This window comes from Octopus bimaculoides, chromosome 30, assembly GCF_046866305.1.
Source record: "Octopus bimaculoides isolate indiv1 chromosome 30, ASM4686630v1, whole genome shotgun sequence".
NCBI lineage: Eukaryota > Metazoa > Mollusca > Cephalopoda > Octopoda > Octopodidae > Octopus > Octopus bimaculoides.
In genome coordinates, this window is record NC_142957.1 from 5,771,118 (window position 1) to 5,797,775 (window position 26,658).

At 36.8% G+C, this 26,658-nt stretch overlaps 1 protein-coding gene across 13 annotated transcripts in view; it reads left to right on the plus strand.

Annotated features, from left to right (window-relative positions):
• The window catches only part of LOC106880308 (RNA-binding protein 39), a 136,017-nt gene that overhangs the window by 80,967 nt on the left and 28,392 nt on the right, over positions 1-26,658 (plus strand). For 4 of the 13 annotated variants that reach the window (XM_089346316.1, XM_089346313.1, XM_089346315.1 and 1 more), the window contains 2 exons: positions 6,997-7,047; positions 17,673-17,766. The exons of 8 other annotated variants lie outside the window; for them this stretch is intronic. In XM_089346316.1, coding sequence (XP_089202442.1) covers positions 7,023-7,047; positions 17,673-17,766 — 119 coding nt within the window. In that variant the 5' untranslated portion in view covers positions 6,997-7,022. The remainder of the gene's footprint in view (positions 1-6,996; positions 7,048-17,672; positions 17,767-26,658) is intronic. One more of the 13 variants, XM_089346317.1, reaches the window with a different exon arrangement.

Genomic DNA, 26,658 nt, shown 5'->3' on the forward strand with positions numbered 1-26,658 from the left:
AATAATCTGTTGGAGGGATTAGCTGTTAATCCCCTAATGTGCTGAGCAAGGCTTAGTATCTCAATTTTACACACACACGCACACACTCATACACACACTTTTGCCCTTGAGCAAGTTCTCTGTTTGTAAATATTTGCCACAAGGTTGTTTTGTTTGTTTTCTGTTTCTTTTTTTTAAATTTTTTTTTTAAAACTATTCCAGTGACTACTTTAAGCATTCAATTAGATGTCTTAATGAAATGACATTAATTAAGAATGTGTTGTTGTTGTTGTTCAGTTGACAAGGCTGGTCTGGGCTTGTAATTAAGTCATTGTATTATTGATGGACTGCTCAATGTATTGCATGTGTATTTGAGATGTTGAAGGTGGTTTGGTGAGTCGGGTTGGTGAGGTTATTTCTCATTGGTTTTCAACAGATGAGAATATAACTGGCAGTTGCTGACATGTTAAATTAATTACTATGCATACATCATCAAAATGTAACCTAAGTGATCAAGGAGTGGGTTGGGAAATATGCAATCCTTTTTTTTTTTCTTTTCTCTTTTCTCTTTTCTAATTCTGTTATGTAATATGCGATGAAACACTCATAAATACTAGACTAACAACTGCATGCTTACCTAATAACAATTGCAGAAACATCAGTCCATTGCTATAGTACATAAACTGCTAAATGACACTTTGGCAACATGTTGCAGTAACACAAATTTTATATATTTTAAGATCATAGTTATTCTTTTTATTGTTCATCTCATTTCTAACAACGAAACTATTTTTTAAAAAGTTTATTTTTGTTTTCTGCACAATGTTTACATTTATACTTCATTTTGATTGACCTTTATCAAATCAGTATAAACATAGTGTTAGTGGAAATTGTCTCCAAAATCTGATAAATAATTAACTTGACTAAAAGCAACTTATCTCAAGCATTATGATACCTTAAGTAGGTTTTAATAATGAATTGAAGGTGTGAGAGCTTTCAAGCCTATCTGTTTCAAGTTTAACAAAGTTACTTTTTGGGATGATATTTCTTATGAAACACACTGCCCCTCTGTTAAAATTGATTTTAAAAATAATAAAAATTTGAAGGAATTTAGTAAAATAACCAACATTAGAATATAATGGAAAAACCTTTTAACTGAAATATGAATACTTTAAAATGCATGGTTTTGTAAGAGTTGAAGACACTGTGGCGGGTTATAAGAATGTGAGAAACTTGGGGGCTGTTATTGGTAAAAAGTAGATAATGTGAGGAGGTAATGAGGTAGGGCACTTCAGAAAATGAGAACCAAGACATGGCAGTGCAGTTAAAAAGTTAGTTGTGCTGCAATGTTATTTTAGGTTCAACCCTGCTGTGTGACATTTTGGGCAGGTGCCCTTCCTCACCCATTGCCTTGGGTTGATGAAAGCTTTGTGAGTGACATTTTGAAGACACAGGCTGTGTGAAAATGTATTGGAGGGATGTGAAGCATAGCACCACCACATACATCCTGAGTACTTTCACTGGAGTTAACTCTGCTGCAAGCACTTGGAGCCAGGCTACCTCTAACCCACTAACCCCCCCACACACACACATTCACAGTCTCACTCACTTTCTCTCTCTCTCTCTCCACAACAGTATTGAAGCTAGGTATATACTTTTATAATCTTTAAGTGAACAACACTCATCAATTGTTTCATGTCTATTTTCTCAGCTAATCCAGAGGTTAGCTTTGCTGGCTCCCCGTGTCAATCTTTACTTTCCCTTGTTCTTTACATTCCCCCCCCCCCCAACCTTTCCCTTTTCTTTATCTCCTCCTCCATCACTTTTAGCATTATCTTGTTCAAGAAAGACATAACTTAAGGTGATGAAGGAGTGCAGAGGCTATGGCAAAGTATAGAAGACTGTCTTACAGATATCTAAAAATCTTCCTAATTGTTCTGGTAAGAGATAAAATAGATTTGTTATGAAGGAGTTCTTTGTGGTGGTGCTTTTTCAGGTTTTGCCAATTTGGATCTGAAGTCCACCACATCACTGTATGTTGCAGCTATGCAAAATATAAAAGTGTATATCACATGCTATTGTGAACTGTAGCATCGTTTGTTGTAGGTTTTCAATCAGCCATTTGCTGGTTGTTGATTGCATTTCTGATAAGAGTGTCAAGGGAGTGTTTGTGCAACTTGGACAAAACAAATAGCACAAAGTATTTTTGTTTGAACATGACGGTTGAGTTTCTCAATCACCGGTGATATACACACTTCTAAGCAGTTTTCATTTAATACGTTCCACTTTGAGGTGTTGGTAAATTGGATGATGGCAGAAGATTTTAGATTTGTAGACTGAACATGGAATTTAGTTGTGAGGCAAATTTCTTAAGTACAACTACATGGTCATGTCTGGAGACTGGGTTCAGAGACAATGTCTCTTCTTGAGCAGTTATCATCATCATCATTTAGCATCTGCTTTCCATGCTGGCATGGGTTAGCTGGTTTGACTGAAACTCGTAAGCTGGAGAGCTGCACCAAGTTCTAGTCTGATTTGGCATAGTTTCTACAGCTGGATGCCTTTCCTAACACCAATTACTCCAAGAGTGTAATGGGTGCCTTTTATGTGCCAGTCACGTGACACCAATATTGGCCACAATGACAATTTCAATTGACTTGATGAGTTTTCTAAAGCTTGGCATGTGTGAGTTAAAATCCAAGCATGTTATCGCACTGGAGCAACAGCAATATATTGATGTCTTGCATTGACAAAACCTCCAATCATAGCTTACCATATAAAAAAAGACAAACAAGACAAAACAAAAAACATTAGCTACAGTAGCAGTTTTAGATACACTTATCATCATTGTTTAACATCCGCCTTTCATGCTAGCATGGGTGGAATGGTTGCGCAAGAGCCGGCCAGGCAGAAGTCTGTACTAGACTTCTATAACTGTTTTGGCAGGATTCTTACAGCTGGTTGCCCTTCCTAACACCAACCACTCAGCAGAGTGGGCTTAGTGCTTTTTACGTGGTACAAATACAGGCGAGGTTAGTTTTTGCAAGGTTTTTACAGCTGGATGCCCTTCTGAACACGAACCACTTTACAGTGTGGACTAGAGGCTTTCAAGCGTCACCTGCACTGACAGGGCTACCAAGTACTTGCAAGACAAAAAAAAGAAGAAAAATTTCAAGACATTAGAAGAGGTAATCTTGTGTTGGGCAATGAAAGGTTATAGTGAGATAGAAACAGGTATCTTGCTGTACAAGGTTACCCAGCCAGAGAGAGAGAGAGAGAGAGAGAGAGAGAAAGAGAGATCAGGAACAAGAATAGAAAGAGGTTCACTACCATAAAGGAAATATATGGTTACCCAACAAGAGGGAAGTGCAGGAGGTGAGAGAGAGAGAGAGTGGGAGTGGGAGACAGCAGGATAGAGATGGTGGCAAAATGCCAGGCGTACCCACAAGGAAAGGAGATCAGAATATAAATGGGATGGCTGAGCAAAGGAAGAGAGAGAGATATAGATGGTTGCAAGTGCCAGGTTCGAATGCCATAATATGTGGCAGGATATTTCGAAGAGCGCAAGTAAGTGGAAAAAAACCTGGGTATATATATGGAGTTGGGGTGGGGTAGGGGCTACCAGATAGCAACGATAAAGAACTTCATATTGCCAGACATCTTGGTCGATTGTCATTTCCTCCACGAGGCCCAGCTTCCTGAGATCGGCCCTTACCATTTTTATCCCATGTCTTCCTGGGCGAATGAAAATTCTTGACAATTTTGTTTGGAATACATGTGATCTGGCAGGTCTGCTGGATCATGACTGTTCTGGGCACAACATCAGGGAAAGTTTCATTCGCTGCAACTTGGTTAATTTATTTCATGGATTTACAGTCAGTATGTGATGTAGCTTTAGACATTGCTTCTCAACGACATGGTTTGGAGTTCAGTCCCACTGCATGGCACATTGGGCAAGTGTCTTCTACTATAGCCACAGGCTGACTAAAGTCTTGTGAGTGGATTTGGTAGAAAGAAGCCTAGTGCTGGTGTGTTTACGTCTTCACAACTTAGCTGTTTGGCAAAAGAGACCAGTAGAATAAGTACCAGGATTTTAAAAAATAAGTGCTGGAGTTGATGCATTTGACTAAAAATTCTTCAAGGTGGCGCCCCAGCTTGGCCACAGTCTATTGACTGAAACAAGTAGATGAAAGATACATTTAGACCCCCTCAAATATGCATAAATATTTAGTATGTGGTCTCACACAGATGCTACATATAGTTTTTTTTTTATTTATAATCCTTAATATTAAAGTAAGATTTATTGATTGTTATCAATATTTCATGTGACTGTCTTTGTATTCTTTCTCAATTTTCTACAATGAAAGTTATCAACATTTGCAGTTTAGACCAAGATAAATTGTTATTGAAACTGAACTGTGGTCAAATGTGTTCTAACCATGACCATCTCATGATGGTAACATAGGATACAAATAATATTTTGGGTGCTATTTCTAGCATCTTTAGCTCATTGACAAGATTTCATATACTTACTCTGTCAAAGTGCATGACTCGACATTGTAGATGCAGTGTAGCAGGGTCTGTGTTTTGTTAGTTGTTAATGACTGGGGGGTGATGTGAGTGCCTTGTTCAAGGAAGAGATGCAATGATGCAAATTTTGAAACTTGCAATTGTTCTTCTTCTTGGTGAAATAAGAGAATCAAATATGTGGTGAGTACAATAACTTTAATGAACTGAGACCATCTGTGTCTATGAGAAGTGAGCAGCTTTGAGTCCTACTGCATGCACCTTGGTCACACATCAGCTTATAGCCTGAGACTGACCAAGTACTATGAGTGAAATTAGTTAGAAACTGAAGAAAAATTCCATCATGTGTGTCATTGTCTTGACATTGTGCAATAGTTGTAAACGAGTGCCACTGTCATTAAAGCAGTGTTGTTTGTTCCCAATCTTTCATGAAAACACATCATCCAGCCATGGGGGAAATATTGGATTACCTTGTTTGGAAATAGGTAAGGATTAGTAATAGGAAGTGTATTTCTCTATAGAAAGTCTGCTTCAACAAATTTCATGTAAGCTTGGAAAATTGGATGTTAGAACAATGATGATTATAAACAACTGCAATATGGTGCCTGCCACTATTCATAAATAATATGTATGTCTTAGATGATTGTCATGGCTCTTCCATGATGCAAATATGCATGTGTGTGTGTGTGTGTGTGTGTGTGTGTGTGTGTGTGTGTGTGTGTGTGTGTGTGTGTGTGTGTGAGATGTTATCCAGTATAGCATAAGAACAGTCGGAATGTGGCACTTCTTAGTTATGGTTAAAGTATGTCGACAGGTTGCTCAGTTTGTTTTAGCTTGTCTTTGGGCTCCTTGGTTTTGATAAAGTCATTGCAGTGTTGTGCAAGCTGTTTGCAGTAGAAAGTTCACATTGGACATTCCTGACAAATAAATTTTCTAATTGTTGGTGATGATCATATTTGCTCAGCAAGTTGACAGCTATTATATTTTGCCTTGTGTCAAGATTATGACCATATTCGAGACAAATGGCAAATAAATAATGGTAGTGTAGTGGTAGTTGTGGTAATCATTGTTGTAACAGATGCCAAGTTATGCGAATGTCCTTTGTCATTAAAAAAAAAAAAAGATTGTAGTTAAACTCAGAAAATCTTTTGTTGTTAGCAGTTTATTGAGGGTTGATTTTGTTGCAACTTCAACCTTGGACTTCACTTTATTATTACCTCTTAAGTTTGATGAAATTGGAATCGACAGTAGATTTATAGCTATGTCAATTGAGCTGGTAAAAACAGCATCTAGATTTTCCATAAATGATCTGTTGTCTTAAAAAAAGAAAGGGACTTTTTGGGTAATGTGGTTCCATACATATATTAAAACAAAAGAGAGGCTCACTGTTAGTGTTTAATGAAGATTCCTGGGTCTATGCAGCAAAAATGTTGATTAGGCTCAGGTGATTCCCAATTGAATTCAATCTATTGCTAGATAGTCCAGTTATGGCCATCCCATTATATTTTCTTTTTTATTTTCTTGGAATGGTGTACCACAGACTACACTGTCCAACTTAATAAAGCAGTAGAGTGTGATATGAAGGCGATATGGTTGGAACTTCAACCTGGTTGAGCAGTCCTATATAGGTCCCCACATTGGCTGATGCTGCCTGGGGTTTTAGTTTTTAATCCCCAAGTGCAGCATAATCTCTGTAACCGATCAGTGAATGTTAGAAGCCCAAATGTATTTAGTCATAAGCAATGATGTAAGTTTTAAAATAATGGTGAGAAGCAGTGTCTCATCTCATGTCCCTTTAAATCCTACTTTTAGGCCACCTCCTTTCTTTTTAGATCCATATATACATATATCATCATCATCATCATCATCATCACCACTGTTTAACGTCCGCTTTCCATGCTAGCATGGGTTGGACGATTTGACTGAGGACTGGTGAAACCGGATGGCTACACCAGGCTCCAATCTGATTTGGCAGAGTTTCTACAGCTGGATGCTCTTCCTAACGCCAACCACTCCAAGAGTGTAGTGGGTGCTTTTACGTGTCACCCGCACGAAGAATATCCTATAACATACAAGGATTCTAAAAAGTAAAATAGCAACTTCCATTTAAAGAAATAAGAAAAATAAGAAAAACCATTAAAAAAAATAAGAAATATATATATAATCATGCTAGAATGGGACACGGACATTAAATGGTGATAGTATATATATGTATTTACTTTAAAGGGTTGTTCATTTTCTTTTAAAATATATTATGCAGCAAGGAAGGAAGGGTAGGTGTGTGTGCATACACCCACACACATGTATATATGTATAGAACAAGCCATCATCTAATCCTATTTAGACACATTGTAAGAAATCTAAATCTAGATATATTGAAACATTTTTTCCATTCTGTTATGTTTAGAAAAAAAAAAAAATCCCAGAACAAAAAAAACCCACATCTAAATATGATAACTTGATATAAGCAATTTGTTTTTTTCATTGCAGAGTTTCATCTGTGACTTGCTTAGCTCATGCCAGCAAAAACATATAGCAAAGGTACGACTCTAAATACCGCTCACCCTGGCTGACTGGAACATATTTTTTGTGTTGTTTTTTTTTTTCTTTTCATTTTTCATTTTCATTTTTTTCCCCTCTGTCCACCATCTCATTTTATTTGTAGCGATCACCATTGTTGTCAACTGAATCGAACACCATACTCATAAGACATGTACATGAGTGTAGGGATGTGTGTGTATGCCTCTGTATATATATATATATATATATATATATATATATATATATATATATATATATATATATATATATTTCAATAAGTATCCGGATTGTTGCCATAGTAGCAAAGCTAGAATATGCCGAGTTAAGCTGTGTGGCATAGATTGACTTTGAACTCTGCTGTGTCTGTGCATTAAGTTTTAATGTTGTAGTTCACTTCTGCTGTTTACAGCAGTGCTTGGAAGTAACGTGTGTAATGTGTAATCGTTGCATTGATCTTGATAGAGAAAGCTGAGCAGAGAATTTGCATCAAAGTTTGCCAAAAGCTTGATGATTGCTGCTCAGAGGCCTATGCAAAGTTTTCATCATAATTGACAGAATGAAGGAGATCTTGTACAACTGAAATCCGAGTGTCTTTTTGGTCAGCTGAAAGTAGTTTTGGCATAAATTTGGCAGACACGCTTCTCCTACTCTGATCTTCAGTGATAATGGACTCAACTGAACAATAACTAATCAACAGATGACTCACAGATGGTGATTTGACGACTTACCCCCACAGCTACATGCATGTCTGATAAGTTTTCTTCGGTTCTGCTGGTTGTGGGCCTCCCAGAACGTTCGTCACTGTGGACCTTTTTTCGGCCATTTTGGAAACGTCTGACCCACTCCTATGCTTGTGTGTGACCCATACACTCCTCTCCATACACTTTCTGCAACTTTGCGTAGGCCTCTGAGCAGGCATCACCACGACAACTGTTTCTGTTGTGGTCAATCCGACGATCATGCGTTAATTCCAAGCACTGCTGTAAACGAGAAGTGAGCGAAGAACGTTAAAACTTGCTGTGCTTGCACAGCAGAAGTCAAGATCAATCTCTGCCAAGTGGCTTTTCTCTGCATGCTTTAGCTTTGTTACTATGGCAACAGCCTGGGTATTTATTGATTACACCTCGTGTGTGTGTGGACACACACGTGTTCTTTTTATATATTGTGTATATATATATTCATACACATACAGTCACTCACTCTTGTAATATGTCACATAATTTTAATGTCTTTTTTTCCCCCCCAGTAAATATTTCTTACATGGGTATAAAGTCAGAAATTGGTGGGAGGTGGGGCGTTAGTCACTTACATTAACCTCCCTGAAAGGATGAAAGGTAGAGTTGACCTCGGTTTGATTTGAACTCCAAATGTAAAGTGCCAGGACAAATACTGGGTGGTATTTTATTCAGCTCTGTTATGATTCTGCCAATGCGCAGCAACAGTCTTCTCCCTCTTAATTTATAGATGTAGTCTCAGATATTGAGGTGATTTATAACAAGATGGTGGTGTTGGTGGTGGTGTGTGTGCATGCATACACATGACTAGTTTAAAAAAATTGCTATGAATCGTGTGGTTTGGAGATCAATCTCACTCATTACAACCATGAGCCAGTGTTGTCCACCACTATAGCTTCATGTTGACTGAGGCCTTGTTAATGAAACTAATTAGTAGTTAGCAAGGAACTATATGGAAGCTTGTTGGAAGATTTACATAAAGATGATGCAAAAGTCTCTAGAACGTAGGTTCTCAACTGGGGGTCCGGCCCTTGAGGGTTCATATAAAATTTTTAGGGGTCCACCCAACACAATAGTAAATTGGATATCCACAATAGTATTTTAAGAGCTCCTGAAAAATTTCTGCTTTAGATGTATGTATTGGTGTGTATTGCAAGAAATATCTAAGTTTCTCTCTCTAGCATTTTACATAATTTAACCTACACAAGTTAATGTGTGAAAAGCAAAATAGGAGTTTTGAAAAAAGTTTCTGTAAAACTAGTTTTTAAACATTGAATTACCTATTCAACGGGGGTCCACCAGAATGAAATAATAATCAAAAGGGTCCATTGATAAAAATGGTTGAGAACCTTTTCTCTAGAGTCTGTAGGATGATTGACATGTCCCTTTACCATTTAAATTATTTGTAAAATTTGAATTTTTTTTTTTTTTTTTCCATTTTGTTAAAATTTTGGTTTCCTATATTTTTAATACCATCTGTATTATTTGTTTGGAACATCTTGCAGGCATGGCCGTGTGTTTAAGAAGCTTGCTTTGCAACCATGCGGTTTTGCGTTCAGTCCCACTGAACCAAGGTCAACTTTGCCTCTTATCCTTTGGTAGGGTGGTTGGAGGTCAATAGAAAAAAAAAAAAGTACCAATCCAGGTCTGTAGATTTGCAGAACTGTAAGATGTTCTGTGATTTTTGTTTTGGCGCTTTGCATTCTGAGTTCAAATCCTGTCATGGCCAAATAGCTGCCTGGTGTAACGTCATCACCTAGTACATTGGGTGCCCTTTGCATATTCCTTTGTTGCAAACATTTGAGCCAAGTCTCTGGTGTGAGGATATTTTCCTCCTTCCTCCCAGACTCAGAGGCCTTGTAAAGAGTTATGATGACCTACAGGTTCTTGGTAAAGGGGCATCAGGTTCATGTAGCTGGAATATATCTCGGTTTCCATGATGTATAAGTGACTGGGAGTATGATATTCTCTATTGAGCAGGGCACTAGTCTGTTCAGTTACTCCCAGTACTTGGTTAGTACTCATTTTCTGCTGAGTGGTCTGGGAGCAACTTGAAATTTTGAAGAACAACTTGCCACTTAGTGGTTAGAGTGTTGGGTTCACATTCATAAAGTTGTGGTTTCAGTTTTCAGACTGTTGTGTGTCCTTACATATATGCAAGGTAGATACGATAAAACAACAGCAAAAACAAAAAAAGTATGTGTGTGTGTGTGTGGGGGGGGGGGTCAGTAACAGGGGGAAATAATCCACAGGTGCTTGCTCTAGAGTGCAGGAGTGGGGTGACTTCACTAAAGACTCGGGGGCTAGTAGTGGTTTCAAATTGGGCAATTGGTGTACCACTCAAAATATCATCATTGCATTCCACTACTGACTTCTCCAAACAGGGCTGTTAAACGTTTCTGGCCACGTGACCCACCAATCTAAATCTCTCAGTTGATAGCAGATGCCCTGCAGTAATTTGTAGGTTTATCTTTCTAGAACTTTGTTGCTCTGTGATCTGCCACTTGATTTTGAAGATGAACTGCAGGCTTCCTTGGTTGTATTAGATGTGGCAATAGCAAAAGACCCAGTTGGGTTGGTGTTATACCCAAAACATTGATAAATTTGTAGGAAGTGGATTGCTGAGACATAGCAAAAGTTTATCTTTAACAAAGACTGGGGCTGCATTCCAAGCTGGAATATGTCATTCTGCAACAATTATTCCTCTATGGGCCTGAAATGAGGCTTTACAGACTTTCATAGGTTTGTTGGTTTTGTTCAGATGAAATTAGCTTCATGTTGACTGAGGCCTTGTTAATGAAACTAATTAGTAGTTAGCAAGGAACTGTATGGAAGTTTGTTCGGAGATTTACATAAAGATGATGCAAAAGTCTCTAGAACATAGGTTCTCAACTGGGGGTCCATGTGGCCCTTGAGTGTTTAAGAATGTGTTCTTTGGTAGCATGTGAGCTGATGTAGTGAAGGTCGACAAAGTGAGGCTGTCAGTCCAAGGTGACTTGGGTAAGTTTTCATTTTGTTTTGTGAAAGGACTTTAAACCCCCCACCCCACCCCACCCCGAAAATGCTTCTGAGTGTGATTGGTAGCTGTGTCATGTTTTCATGAATTATTAAAAAAATTAATTATGTAGTGACAAGCAGATGTAAGACACAATCTCAGCCACCCAAGACTTAGCACAACATATAAGATGTGGCAAATAACATTGGGCTGGTACTCATTTTGAACAGGATCAATTGAAGCAATGTGAAGGATTAGTTGAAGCAGTGCTCAGGCATAATGCTACCAGGTCAGGAATTGATCCCACAACCTTATAATCATGAATCTGACACCTTAACCTCTTGGCCACGAATGTAATATTTAAGTTAGCTTTATCATCAATCCTGTGGTTCAGATATTGATTATAACTGTGGCACATCTGGGACTGATGCTTTCTGTCATAGAGTTGTGTTATGATAGATTTGTGAGGGAAATTCAAAAGGTGCTATGTGAAAGCCTGACAATCAGAATGTGTGTGGGTCTCGGTGTGTAAATTTGGTTGAGCATCATGTTAATTAGACAAACGAATGAAGTTGATGTAATCAAGTAAAACTGTTGTGGATGCTGGTTCAGCATTGCTGGAGTCTCATTGCTGAGATTTGTGAAAGAATGTGAAAAAAGGAATGTGTGAGTATGTGTATGTATAGCCAATGTATGTGATAATACAGAAATGTATAGTGTGTATGTGTGTATATATATATATTTAATATGTATGGAAACAGATCTACACATAGTTAATATACATGAAAAAATATATATGTATAGTGAACATTTATGATAATGTGTGTATATATAACGTCTTAACATATTTATATATGTGTATTACTATATATATTATATTATAGGACTGTGTGGATTAAGTTTGCTTCCCGACCATGTAGTTTCAGGTTCAGTCTGTGTGACACCATGAGCAAAGGTTTTCTATTGTAGCCTTGGGCTGACCAAAATCTTTTGCGCAAATATGGTAGGCATAAACGGAAATAAGCTTGTGTTTGTAAGTTACTGAGGGAAAGGTGGCGAAGTCAAAGGTATTGATGGTAGTGGCATCTGAAGTCTGAATAGTGTATATGGCAGATGTGGTAGTGATGGTGATGGTACTGTTGTTTATCATGCAGCTTTGCAATAAGTTCCAAGTCGACAAATTATATCGTTGTTTCGATGAAAATTGTTCATTGCTTGATAGGGCAGTTTTTAAGTTAGTATATATATATATATATATATATATATATATATATATAAATTATAAATCAACAATTAATAATTTTTACCAAGCCCTTCGGTATGTAAGCACCATTATCGGTGGAGAACTTATTTAAAAGTTCCCATACATTTATAAACATAATTAAGGGATCAGCAAGCATTTGCTTCACCATATACCGAAGTTCAGAAATAGCAGCTAAAAAAGCTGAGACTCCAACTGATAGCTATCGGTTGGAGTCTCAGCTTTTTTAGCTGCTATTTCTGAACTTCGGTATATGGTGAAGCAAATGCTTGCTGATCCCTTAATTATGTATATATGTATATGTATATATATATATATATATATATATATATATACTTTATACATACATACATACACACACATATATATATATTTATTTATATATATATATATATATATATACTTTATACATACATACATACACACACATATATATATATTTATTTATATATATATATATATATATATATATATATATATATATATATATATATACTTTATACATACATACATACACACATATATATATATTTATATATATATATATATATATATATATATATATATATACTTTATACATACATACATACATACACACATATATATATATATTTTTATATATATATATATATATATATATATATATATATATATATACATACACTTTATACATACATACATACACACACATATATATATATTTTTATATATATATATATATATATATGCATACATAAACACACACACACACACACACACACACATACACAGTGGTTGTTTAGTCTTCTTGTAACCATGTAGTCTAGGTTCAAAACCTTTGTTTGGCACTGTGGTAGCTTGGTTCAGTGTCTTCCATTCTCACAACTTGACTGATGCCTTGTGGGTGGAATTTAGTTGATGGAAAGTATGTAGAATCCTGCTGTGTGTATATTTCTGTTTGTGTATATAGTATTTCTAGTTTAATGTGTAAGAGGCTAGTAACCATGTAGAGTCACATATTGTGGTAAACCCAGTCATTCAGTGGGGAATGATAAAATAAGTATCAGGTTGAGTGTTGTTGCCTATATAATTGACAAAGACTCATAAAAGTTTGTGCTGCAGTATGGCCACAATCAAACGATTGAACTTATTAAATAATATTCTCACAGCCCCAAATAATTCAAACTTTATAATTATTTGCTGTGCACTTTTGGTGAAAATTTCCTTAAGCCTAATTATGTTGTATACTGTGAAGTATGTATGTTCCTCGGATGTTGATCATGTGTCAAACTGTTTGAGGTAATCTTCCATCATCAGTTTTATTTGGTTGGGTGTAAACTTTGTTTTTTTGACCCATTTGTGTTCTAAACAAGTTCTCAAAAATCGAATGTTCTGTAGCGGACAACTTCCTATGAGGTAAGATCACACATAATTCCATTATACCTTGTATCAGAGTTATGTTGTAGTCGCAAATTATTTTATGAATATTTGTTGAGAACTTTTGGTGGAAAAATATATTGCTAAGACTAATTCGGCATGTGTTATTAATCAACACATACACATTGCTTTTTATCTGGGTGTTTATTCTACATTATTTGAACCAAGATGCTGTGACAAAGATGTCTCTCTCATCAACATATCACTCCACCTGTCACTGGAAGTACATCACCTTTAGCAGAGTCCTAAAAGACAATTACTTCCTCCATAAGGTGGCTGGTGAGAAGCAGAAATGGAACTCATAACACAAAAAAACCAGAGCAAATATTGTGAGAGATTTTGTTGATCTGCCAATCCCAGCTGTCCTAGGCTGTGGATTGGTACTTTATCAACCCATCCTGAAAAGATGAAAAGTCAAAGTTGACCACCTCAGGATTTGAACTTGGGTTGGTGAGAAATGGAACAAATATTGCAATGAAGCCTATCTGATGCCCTGACTCTGTCACTCCACTGCAATGCACGCACGTGCGCACGCACACCATATTAATTTAATCTTAGGCTTTTGTTGGCAAGAGTTGACCATATGTCTACCCACCCGACAAGGTGCATTTTTGGAAAAAGGTGTATAAAGAGGTTAGTATTAGTTGTTTAAGGAAGCAAGTCTGCTTTTTCATGTTACCAGTGTTGTATAAGGGAAAGAAAGACACAGCCCCTGTAGCTTGGTGTCAGGGATGTTGTGGGCATTGCCATTAGAATGCACAGAGCATGAATACAAAGCATCTTATTTGATGCTCTAATAATTCTTCCAATCCATTGCCTCAGACTGATTACTCTTTCTTTTTTATTGATCCTGAAATAAATGAAAGGGTATATTAACCATAACAGCATTTGAACTCTGAGTGTAGAGGGTTGGGAAAAATGATACAAGGCAGTTTATCTGGTGTTCTAATGACTCTGCTATTTCACTATGTGTGTGATGCATTTCTGTGAATGTAACAATTTCAGAGGTGGTCTTTTTTCTGTCTTGTGTAATGTTTGAATTTAAACACCATTTAATATTAAATATATTAAGTATATTATTAAGTATATATTAGGTGTCTGAAATGAGTTGTAGTTTGCAAGATATGACACCAGAAAGACTGTCTTGTCATTTAACCATGGTATCTAATTTTCACTGCAAGACAATAATGTTTGTTTCCAAAAACATACACTTGTAAGTTTACCTTACATTTCTACCCATTCTATCATCATGTACCTTTTTTTTTTTTAGAAACATATATATATATCTGTGCGTGTGTGTGTGTGGGGGGGGGGGGATGTTGCATCCAGCTGTAGAAGAAAAGATCCTCTGATCCCCTATGAAGGAAATGATGTCAAGTGATGTGCAATAAGAAGTCTCCAGTTATGACAACCCCTCCAACCCATGGCAGCAAGAAAAGTGGGCATAAAAAGGATGTGTATTTCTATATTTGTGTGTATATATGCATACATATGTCTATATGTGACACACACACACACATTTTTATTTAATGTCATCTCCATACTGCCGGTCACTGTTTTCTTTCCTCTGTGCTACTTTCAGTTGGCATCCATTCTTCTTCATTGTTCCCGTTTGCCATTCACTATATTCTCCTCCACTCCCATGTTTGTATCCTCTCCTCTTGCGACCTTATCCACTCTCTCTGATTCTTCTCTGTTCACTTTCTTGGACACATTACCATGATAGTGCATTCCGATGCCTCGCCACCACCATGCTTACTTCTCTTTTGGATTCTACCATAGCCTCCCTTATCTCCCCATGAAAAATGTGATGTAGACATGGAGACATAAACCTGATTTTACTTCTCTCATCATACTTCAGCATCTCAGTACCTCATTTAAGGCAACCACACTATATCCTACCCTCCCCCCTCAAGTAAGGGGGTGCTTTTTAATGTCTTGCAATAAAAGCATCCAGTACACTCTATAAAGCAGTTAGTGTTAGGAAGGTTATCCAGTTATGGAAAGCGCACCAAAGCTGAAGTGTGTTCCTCTGATCTGTTTGATTCTGTCTCAATGTCCAACCCATGCCAACATGCAAAGCCAATGTGAAAATGATGTGTATATATTTGATTTTATATAATTATATTCATTCGACATTAATAGTGACTATTGGAGTCTCTCCAAGGCCTTATGTTATTAACAGAGAAATGATCTGTCTACTAATTTGTAGTAGCAACAGTAATAGATCTAATTTTCAATTCTAACCTCGGCTCAATGTCACATGATGCAGCAAGTCTGTGAGACTTAATGCTGTGTGCTACCCCAATACATAGTTGTGTTTATTTCAGCAAGAGAAATAGCAGCTGCTGTTTCTGTTTTACACTTAATCTGTGATTTGGTGTGCAAGAATGTGGTCGTTCTTTGCTGTGTGTGAAGCTTAAGCTTTGTGTGTCTGGTCATTACTACTGCTCTTCGGGCCTCTTCAGTCAGTATTGTTGTATTTATCTCTGAGCAAGGAAACCTACTATTAAAGATATTCAAACCATGACATCCTGGCTTTTTAGGAAGGAGTGTAGCATCATCATGTCCAATGTTGGGTGTTGTTATTTGAAGGAGCTTTTGCTACAGAGTTGAGGCCCATGCTTCCTCACGGCTTTCCACTAAATTACTCTGTTGTATCATTGTTGTTTAGCCTCAGGTGAGGCCTGATCTAACAGACAGGCCTATGACCAAAGGCATTTTAGCCATTACTATCTTCTCTTATTTTCAGACGCTTCTATAAGTTTAGAATTATATTGTCCTCTGTGATCTCTCATTGGTCTTTAAAGTGGTAGTGTGCGGTTTAAGGGAGTTTTGGTCGCTATTTCTAACAAGCTGAGCAACCATTATCAAGCTTCATTCTTTCCTGAATATTTTTTGTTGTTTAGCCCCAGGTCATCTCCATCTAGTCAGACCTGTGATCAAAGTCATTCCAGCCATCACCATCCTGTCTTTTCTCTATGTGCAGGAAACACAGGATTTGATTAACCAATGTATCCTTTTCTAAGACAGTATGGTGTGATTTGAGGATAATTCGGTCTGCTATTTCTTGCAAGTTAACTGTTCATGTGGTGCTCCTTTTGTGGCTTATATTGAAAACAATATAAGCCACAAAAGGAGCACCACATGAACAGTTACACAAAAGTGATCTGTGACACAAAGGTGTCACAAATCAACATTCCCCCCCCCCCACTTCTGGTCACATGTATATTGTATCATCATCATTGTTTTAACCCTTTAGCATTCAGATTACTTTGTCAAATGTAATTCTTATTTATCCACAATGTTTTGAATTAATCATGCATCATCTCCTAGCTTTGAGATTTCAATGATGTGGTTGTTTACTTCTAAAACGAGGTTGTAAGGTTGGTGTGAGAGGCTGAATTTGGTCAGTTTGAACATGAAACAGATTATTTTGGCCAGATGTGGCTGGTTTAAATGTTAAAAGGTTAATGTCTGCTTTTCCATGCTGGCATGTGTCGTCAGATGGAATTTAAGGCAGATTCTGTGTAGTCTGATGCCTTTCATGTTTCCAAGTAGAGTAATATATTTCCCCGTAGTCTGGAGATGTCTTCATGGAAGATTGCAAACAAATGTCTCTGCCTGTATGACAGTGATGTTTGACCAGGCAGAAGACCGCACCAGACTTGTGTGTCTGTTTTGGCACAGTTTTTACAGCTGGATGCCCTTCCAAGCACACCAACCAACCCATAGAGTGAATGCTTCTTACATGGCACCAGCACAGGCAAGGTCAGTTCCGGCATGGTTTCTACAGCTGTATGCCCTTTCCAAATGCTAACCACTTTACAGTGGAGTCTGGATGCTTTTTCCATGACACCAGCACTAACAACCTTTGAGAGGAGAGGGGCATTTGAGGAGGTATAAGTAAAAATTAAGCAAATCATGACACAAAAGACTGCCCAAAAGCAATCAAGCACTCAGTGGTTTTACAAGTACATTAAATATGAAATTTTTTTTAGAAAAGGTGTGTGGCCTACAGTGTATACATCAGTAACCCTGTTAGGGGTTGTGGCTGGTGATAGTGTATCAGCAGTGCTATGTTAGTACACATTCTTAGCTTTCTTCCCACATTCCTCATCTATCATTTTGCCTTATGATTGATTATAATATTGCTGTTTCTCTTCAGTTTTTTTTTTTTTGTATGTCTCTTATTTGAGTCGTCTGTCTAATTAATTAGCGAGTCCTCCCTATGGGCCTGGCCCACGATGGAAGCACTCACATGTACTAGAACCTCTTCGAACTTCAGTGTTCACCGTCACCGTTGCACCAATGTAAGTAGACTTGATACAAATAAATCATTATTATTTATTTATTGTCACCTTTCAGCTAATAGTTTGTCTTGTAACAGCAGTGCAATGACATCTGTTGTTCTCTGTTTTTTGATAAATGCTGCCTGACCAGAATTATGGATGTAGTTTAAGTGTTTATAGCTTTGAACATCCTACTCTCAGTGTATGCATGTTATCTCAGTCTAAATTTTGGTACTTTAGTAATAGTAGTTGTAGCATTCTTGTTTAACCCAGTAGACTTAATCAAAACTGCTGTAGGTGTGACCTGCCTACTTTTTTGTATCAAGACTTGACACCCCTAGGGTTGGTGTTATAATGGCCATTGCTGGTGTCGTTTAAATGGCACTTGTGAAATCATAGTTGTGCCTGTTGCAGGTGTCAGGTAAATGGCAGTGGTACATAAAAGCACCCATTACACTATTGAAGTGGCTGGAATTAGGAAGGGCACCTAGCCGTAAAAAAGCATGCCAAATCAGACTGGAATCTGGGGTAGCTCTCTGGCTTACTAGTTCCAGTCAAACTGTTTAGCCCATGCCAGCATGGAAAGTAGATGTTAAATGAGGATGCTGATGTGCCTTTTCTTGGTGATTTGAGAGAGATGCAGTTGCTATTTCTTGCAGGTTGTTACCTCACTTGTGGCTTGAAATGATGTTTGTTAAGGGCCTAAGTGGCTACTGTATTAAGTATGGTCAAATTAATGTCTGCTTAGTATGGTAGTATGGTATGGTTCTGTGGCATTAGAAGGCTTGACAAGTAGAATCTGAAAGTGAGACTTCTACATTGTTAATTATTAGAATCTAAAATAGTGGTGATGATAATTTCATAACCATATAGTCTTTGGTTCAATTCCTGTGTGCGGGCACTGTAGGTAAATGCTTTTTGCTAATATGTGTATCCTTGTCTTTTGATGGTTGTAAATAAGCTTCACCATCAGACAAGTGATGTATATTTTCATGGATGACTAGAAATGAGCTTCATGTCTGAAAGAACATGTCTGGACATATGGAAACATTACCTTGTTTGGAGACAGGTGAAAGGGTTGATGACAGGAAGGTCATCCAACTACAGAAAATCTACATCAGCAAATTGTTTGATCCATGTAAGCATGGTAGACATTAAACTGATGAAGAATAATCATAATTTTGTTACACACAGTGGCTCAGATTTTAGGGGCAGAGAACTATTATATCACTGTTAGTTGACCCAGAAAAGAGGAATTAACAGACTAGCTGAATTAACCCCTAGGGTTAATTGTCAAACATGTTACCCGATTGCTCTACAAATTCTTAGAAAGTAATCCTAAGAACACATTTGTATTTATCAATCATTTTGTGATGATATTTCTAGGGAATTGACCAGGCGTTTTAATTAATCATAAAACGTGAGGGATTTGGTAAATGATTCGATTTCATAATTATTCTAAGACTAGGTAGGAATTACAATGGTACACTTTAAAATGTATTACTATGTTTGTTAGAAATTAGTCATTCTTAAGATGGTATCGAAAAAGATGGGAATGGAGAGAGGGAAGCTAGCGAGTACTATATGGAAACTGAATTCACATTCTGGTACCATTAGATCTTGTAATATCTCCATATGTTTTGTGTTTCGCTTTACATCATATGCAATGATTTTACAAAGATATGAAATAATTTCTATTTAGTCTCCCACCCAACATTCCTGCTGGTTTGCCTCTCAATCAAATGGTTTGGAGTTTGATGCTAGAGAGCAGCAATTTGAGAACGTGCTCCTTTGTCATATCTTCAGGTTTGACCAAACATTGTCGGAAAATTTGGTAGGAAAGCTCATCATATATATATATTGTATATATGTGTGTATGTGGATGTCTGTTTATGAGGCACAAAGATGACTATGTGGTTAAAAAGTTTGCTTCCAAACCAAGTGTTTTTAACTTCTTTTCCATTGTGTGGCACCTTGGGCAAGTGTCTTCTGCTGCAGACATAGGTTTACTAAAACCTTGTGAGTGGATATGGTAGGCCAAAAGTGAAAAGAAGCCTTAATTGAAATGTGTTCAGTTGGTGGTGGTGGTGGTATTTAGTACTTTTCCTGTTAATAAATTCATACCTTTGAAGTAGTGTGGAATACGAGATACTTTGAGCAATAGAATGCTGTTGTTGACATTTCCTTGTTATTATGACCCCTCTCTTCATGTTCAAATCCTTACGTGATATAAAAATCCTCTATTTTAAAAATGAAGAGTGTCTGGCCACTAAAACCAGTTCCTTATGTGAGTAACTACAAGACCAAACACGCATAATACCTATATGAAATTATTTGCCTTCCACTGGGGAGATTTGTATAACATTTTGAGGAAAAGTAGCAAAATCTTCCCCAAAATTTACCTTGCTCAAGAAAACTGATGTGAGACGTGTGTTGAAATGGAGTGTTTTAATTTTGTTGGTTTCTTTCTCTCTTGGAATATTGAAATAGTTTTAGAGAATGAGAATACACATCAAATGAAAGATGTAGAGGGAGAGAGAGAGGGAGGGTGGAGAGTGATGGTAAGTCAACTCTGGCATCACATAAAACTCTCTTGATCTGTCTGTCTTCAAATAATAGGATGGAAGGTGGATAGTGAATATGATAGTGGCATGTTTGTGTTTGTGTGATATCAACTCTGGTTAGCATCACATAAAAACTCCCTTTCCTTGAACCTGCCTTTAACCCTTTAGCATTCAGATTTCTGTGTTAAATTTATTGCTTATTTATTCACAGTGTCTTAAATTAATATTGTAGCTTTGAGATTTCACTGGTGTGTTGGAATATTTTTAGAATGACAGTGTAGGGTGTGTGTGAGAGGTTGGATCCAATCATAAATTGGGTAGAATATTTGGGTCGGATATGGCTGGATTAAATGCTAAAGAATTAATCTGTGTTTTTTATTCTGGAATAGCAGATTAAAAGATAAATTATGAGATACATGGTGAAATATAGAGAAAGGACTAAAAGAGCAATGGTGGTGGTGTGACAACTGGATAGCCAAAGTCTATTACAACCTTCATTTGATAGGTCTGTGTATATACATACATACACACACACACAAACATACTTACCTATCAGTCATCTTTTACTTGTTTCAGTCATTGAACTTTGACCATGCTGGGGCATTGCCTTGAAGGACTTGACCAGACAAATTGACCCCCAGTACTTATTTTTTAAGTTTGGTACTTATCCTATCAGCCTGTGTGTGTGTGTGTGTGTGTGTGTGTATATATATATATATATATATATATATATATATATATATATATACATATATATATATATAGTCTTAATACCTGTGCATCACTGGAACATTTGAGTTTGTGTTATTAAGCCTGTCCACAGGTACTGGCTATCAGATACTAGTATAAAACAAAAATGGATAGTTTTACCAATGATATATCTAAAAATCAATAAATATCTACAGAGTTTAAAGACCATTGACAACAAGGCGACCACAGTCATCTGTGAAGATTGAGCAACCACATGTTTATGCATATATGTGTGTCCAGTGGGTGAGTGTGTGTATTATATATATATATATATATATATATATATATATATAACTTCTCTTTCATCATTGCTATTCTGCTGTTTAGCACTGCCAGTCTCTTCTACTCCCTTCACCCCTATTGCTCTCTGGCTCCACTTGATCACTCTCAACCTCTCTTTTAAAATGTGAGTGGTTACATAGCTCCTGTACATCAGAAAAACCTCTTCTGCTCTGGCCCGTTCTTATGCTCTTACCCATCTCTGCCCTTCATCTCCTTTCATAAAGTTTTTTCTCTTTGGGGTTTGTAGTCCTGCAAGCTGCATGGCGACCTCACTAGTATTGACAGCATGAAAAAAAAAAGGCACCCAGTGAAGTGGTTGCTGTCAGAAATCATGTGAAAGTAGGTACTGGAGCATGATGCAGTCCTTGGGTCCATGAAATCTTGTCACACCATCCATCCCATGTCAGCATGAAACAAAGACATGAAATGATTGTAGTGGTGGTGGTAGTGCTGTGTGTGTGTGTGTGTGTATAACTGAGTCAGTGGTGTTGAGCAAAATATTATATACGCTGTGGTACTGGGTTGCAGTTATGTTGATTTTTGCCTTTCCTCTTCCTCAAGTCCCTTACTGTAATCCGCTAAAACTCTTGATGGTCGTACCTTGCTATGATCATAGGACTAGTAATTAAAAAACAAACTAAAGAATGGATCTTCAGCCCCAAAAATTTTTATCATTTTTCACAAGATCATAAATAATCAGTTTAATGATGAAGAAAATCATTAATCCTTTTAGATAATTAGAACAGTCCCCATACTCACTATTTACCAAGAATTCCTTCTGGTGTTGAAAAAGTTCTTACTTGCTTTGGGTATTTTTTCTTTTCTTTCTCTCTTTTTTTAAAAATTCTGCCAAGAATTCCATCATTGGTTGTAGAAATATTCTTTAGTGTTTTGCCTGTGACTCTTGTCATTTTCTCTTGTTTGTCTTTGTTTATTCAGTTTTGTTCCAATAGCTGCAGCACCAATTTTTCAAAATGGAAGTTGAGTGTTAAAATCTATGTGTATTTAGCTGCATTTTCAAAATGTAGGTGATGAAATATTACGAACATTGTTTGTTAAAAGCACAAAAATGGAAAGAATTGTTATTAGGGAATCATGAAATTACATCACTTATCACCATCATCATAATGTCCACTTCCCCATGCTCAAATGAAATTTGTTGAGGCAGAATTTCTACGGCTGGATGCCTTTCCTGCTGCCAACTGTCACTTGTCATCAAACAGTCCTCAGTAAAGTAGAGGTACAGTGTCTGTAGAAAAGGGCTGCATCTAGTATACGGTTGGTTTGGGCTTTATGTAACACTTTGCTATTTAGCACTGTACCAGTTGAAAGACAATGGAAGTTGAAGAAGCCCCTGAATGGTGTTCAGTGTACTATTACTACAAAAAAAAAAAAAAAGAAAAAAAAAAGGCTTGATATTTGCTTGAAAGACTGGATTGTCATGGCTGGAATACCTATGGCAAAAGTTCTGCTCCCTCAGGCTAGTCTGGGACTAAATAGCATTAAATAAGGCAGGTTATTTTGTCTGTTATATTTAGTGTCAGTGAAGTGATAAAAATGGTATTCATTGATATATATATTATGATTAGAAGGAAAGAAATGATGGCTTGGATTATGAAAAAAAACCCCTTTAATTTGGTATAACTGAAGTCAGTGAAGTATTTTTATTAAAATTCCAAGGGAGGTAAACAATGACAGATATGAACAACAAAACTTGAAATATTTATTAAAATTAGAAGGAAATAAACAATGAAATAGACTAGGAAGAATACACCATAAGGGTGGCTTTGTGATATACTCCACAGTTGTTTTTGCATCCACTTTTCCACGCATGTATTGGTAGGATGGAGTTTATTGATGCAGGTTTTCTATGGTTTGATGCCCTTACTGTTGCCAGCTTTCGCCTGCTTGCCAGCAGGGTAATATTTCCCCAGGTCCACACCTGTTTTTGCAGAATATTGAAAGTGAATGACATTCACTTACAACAATTGTATAATGTCAAGACAGGGAGAGACAAATACTTTCGTATTCACTCTTACACACATGCAAGTGCGCACACGCACGCACATGCACACACACACACACACACACACACACTGAGCTTCTTTTAGTTTCCCTTTACCAAATCCACTCACACAGCTTTGATTGGCCCAGCACTATGGTAGGAGGCAGTTGCCCAAGATGTCTAAGATCACATAGTTGGGAAGCAAGTCTTAGACATGCAACAGCCATGTCTTAGACCTAGCAGAGCTCATTCCTCTCCAGGTTTGACCACTGCTGATTACTTCCAGAAAGTAAGATAGAGAGACAGAAAGAATGAAAGAAAAGAATCGATTTCCAGCACAGGGCAGGTACTTGGTAGGGATTTTAATTCAAACCCCAAAGAGTTGGAATGATTACTGTTAAGTAACGTACCTAATGCTCTAATAACTCTAATTGGAACCTTTGTATATCTTGTGAAACCTTGGGTTTTAAACCTGGAAAGGTCCTAGAGATGGATGGTGCAGGCCTGGAGAGCATAAAACATTACATATCCTATATCTTGGTTTGTTTGTGTGTGAAGATTGGTGGAATAAAAACACCTTACTTTAGAAACAAGTGTTTGTGACAGTAAGAGGTTCCAACTTAAGAATACTGCTTCAGTAACTCCCAATTAATCCATGCTAGTTTGGCAAAAATTGGATGTAAAGCACGATAATGTATGAAGAATGATACCGTATGTTTGTTACATTTGTATGTGATAGTGGCCTTGAAAATACTTTGAGCCATTATTCACTCTTAACCTGACTAATGCTTCCAGTTTGAGAAAACTTTCATGGCAGTCAATAAATCTTTTATTAGTCATAGAATAAAATAAGCCACCACTTTGACACATGCTCGTTTGAGTACCCTTTCTCTTGATATATATATATATATATATATATATATATATATATATACATATATAATAAATGTGAAAACTAATTTCTGTGTGTCAGTGTGTCACACTTAGACCCTGCTCTCTCGCTATTCAATGACATTCCTACTATTCTTCATGATGAGGTGAGAGTAATAGTAGGCATAGAGATGGTTAGGGCGGTGGTGAAGACAGAAAGAAAGAGAAGGAGAGAGGCAAAGAAATTTAGGGAGAGTCGATGATGTTTCATTAAAAGTAGTAGTGTTGATGGTGGCAGTGTGAGTAATAATAAGAGAGAGAGAGAAAGAAAGAGGTTAGATAGAAAAAAAAAAGTATTGACCCCATGAATAGGAAAGACAAAAAAAAATGTTGTTTATCATGCAGCTTTGCAATAAGTTCCAAGTCAACAAATTATAATCATTGTTTTGATGAAAATTGTTCATTGCTTGAAAAATATTGTTCAACATTAATAAAATATGAACTCAATGCATGAAGTGTCATTGTTGGGCTCAAGGCCCAATATAGAGCCCTCCACAGGAGCTAGCTTAAAAGCCACCCTATCAGGCACCTTTTCAGCTAGTATATATATATATATATATATATATATATAATTTTTCATAGAAAACTATGTAATCGTTACCAATATAGCAGGAGATTTCACCGCAAAAAAAGCCTAAATTAGACTCCTTAGGGATCGTTCTCCTTGTTTATATATCCAAAGTTTTAAATTTAAATTTAAGAGATAGATTTGACGCTAATATCCATTATTAATGTAATTTATTCCTATGTCAACATTTCTGACGGTCAAATATAGCTTTATACAGAAATGTTGACATAGGAATAAATTACATTAATAATGGATATTAGCGTCAAATCTATCTCTTAAATTTAAATTTAAAACTTTGTATATATATATATGTTAAAATGTCTATTAACAGCTGTAATAGGGGTGATGGATTTCAATTTTGTTTTTCTTTTTATGGAAGACCAGTTGCCTTTGCATGCAATTTTTTTTTTCTTTATGGGGCACTGTTGTTGTTGTCTAAAGGTAGAGCCAATGGGTGATACTGTATTGCTTTCAAACTCAACTCTCTATTCAGCTGATTCAATACCTGGGTCAAGCAGAGGCTTTAGGATTGAACTCAAGAGCTGGTGATTGTTAACTGAACTTCTTAATCATTTAGCCATATTGTGCTTGCAGTAAGATATATTTGTTTTATTTGAAAACACAAGCGCATACATATACATTTATCATTATTTTAACATCTACCCTTCCATGCCTGGAAATTGTTGGACGGAGTTTGTTGAAGTGGATTTTCTACAGCCACATGCTCTTCATGCCACAAAATCTCACTTTAATATCTCGGAATAAGATAAATATTTCTCTGTAGCTGAGGATGTTTTTATAGGAGATGGGAAACAAGAGGATGCTGGTTGTATGACAGTAACTCTTATTTACAACTATCCCTGTGATTTCAACACAGGCCTCTCCACCTCTCTATCTATACATACATGCACCTCTCCACCTATCTATCTGCCTGTCTGTCTATACATACATACACACACCTCTTTATAGGTGTATATCCACTCACAAAGCTTTGGCTGGTCCGGGGCTTTAGTAGAAGACACTTGCCAAAGGTGCCATGGAGTGAGACAACCTGAGACCGTACTGTCAGGAACAAACTTTCTAGTTATACAGCTATATGAAGTGGGGGGAGAGAGGCCCTTTTAGGATTCTTATCAGTTCTGAACTATTCTAGATTTTCTTGGAACCACTTCTTACCTCAGGGAAGTCTTGGAGTACTTAAAAAAAATGTTATTTCCTTTTGTGAAGGTTTATAATATGTTTATATATAACTTATATAACTTAGCAGAATACATTTTAGCTGTTAGTAGTATTGAGCTTGCTCTAGTTTTAGCATTGTTATTTTATAATTCAACATATTTGTCCTTATACTGTTTTCACTCTCCAGGCTCATTCACTTACATTTCACTCTCGTTTGTTGCAGTTTCTATCCCCAGTAAAAATTAGGGAGAAAGAGAAAACAAGAATGATTGAAAAAGGGGAGGGTGAACATAACATTTATATACCTACCTACCACCTCTCCATACACACATGCGCATTGGTAATTAGATCATGCTGTGTTGCACTTTTGGTAAGTGTCCTCCACAATACCGTACCAATACCGTATGAATGGAGTTGATAGGTGGAAACTGCATGAAGCCAATCTTACATGGGCATACTGTTTCTATTTTAGGTTCAAGGCCATTAGTTTTTGAGAGGAAGCCGTTGATACCATCAACCCTAATACTTGACTGATATCTTACTTTACTGACCTTGGAGGAATGAATGGTGAAGTTAACCTCAACAGTGTGTGTGTGTGTGTGTACATCTTCTTTCATAAGTCTTGAATCACCCTA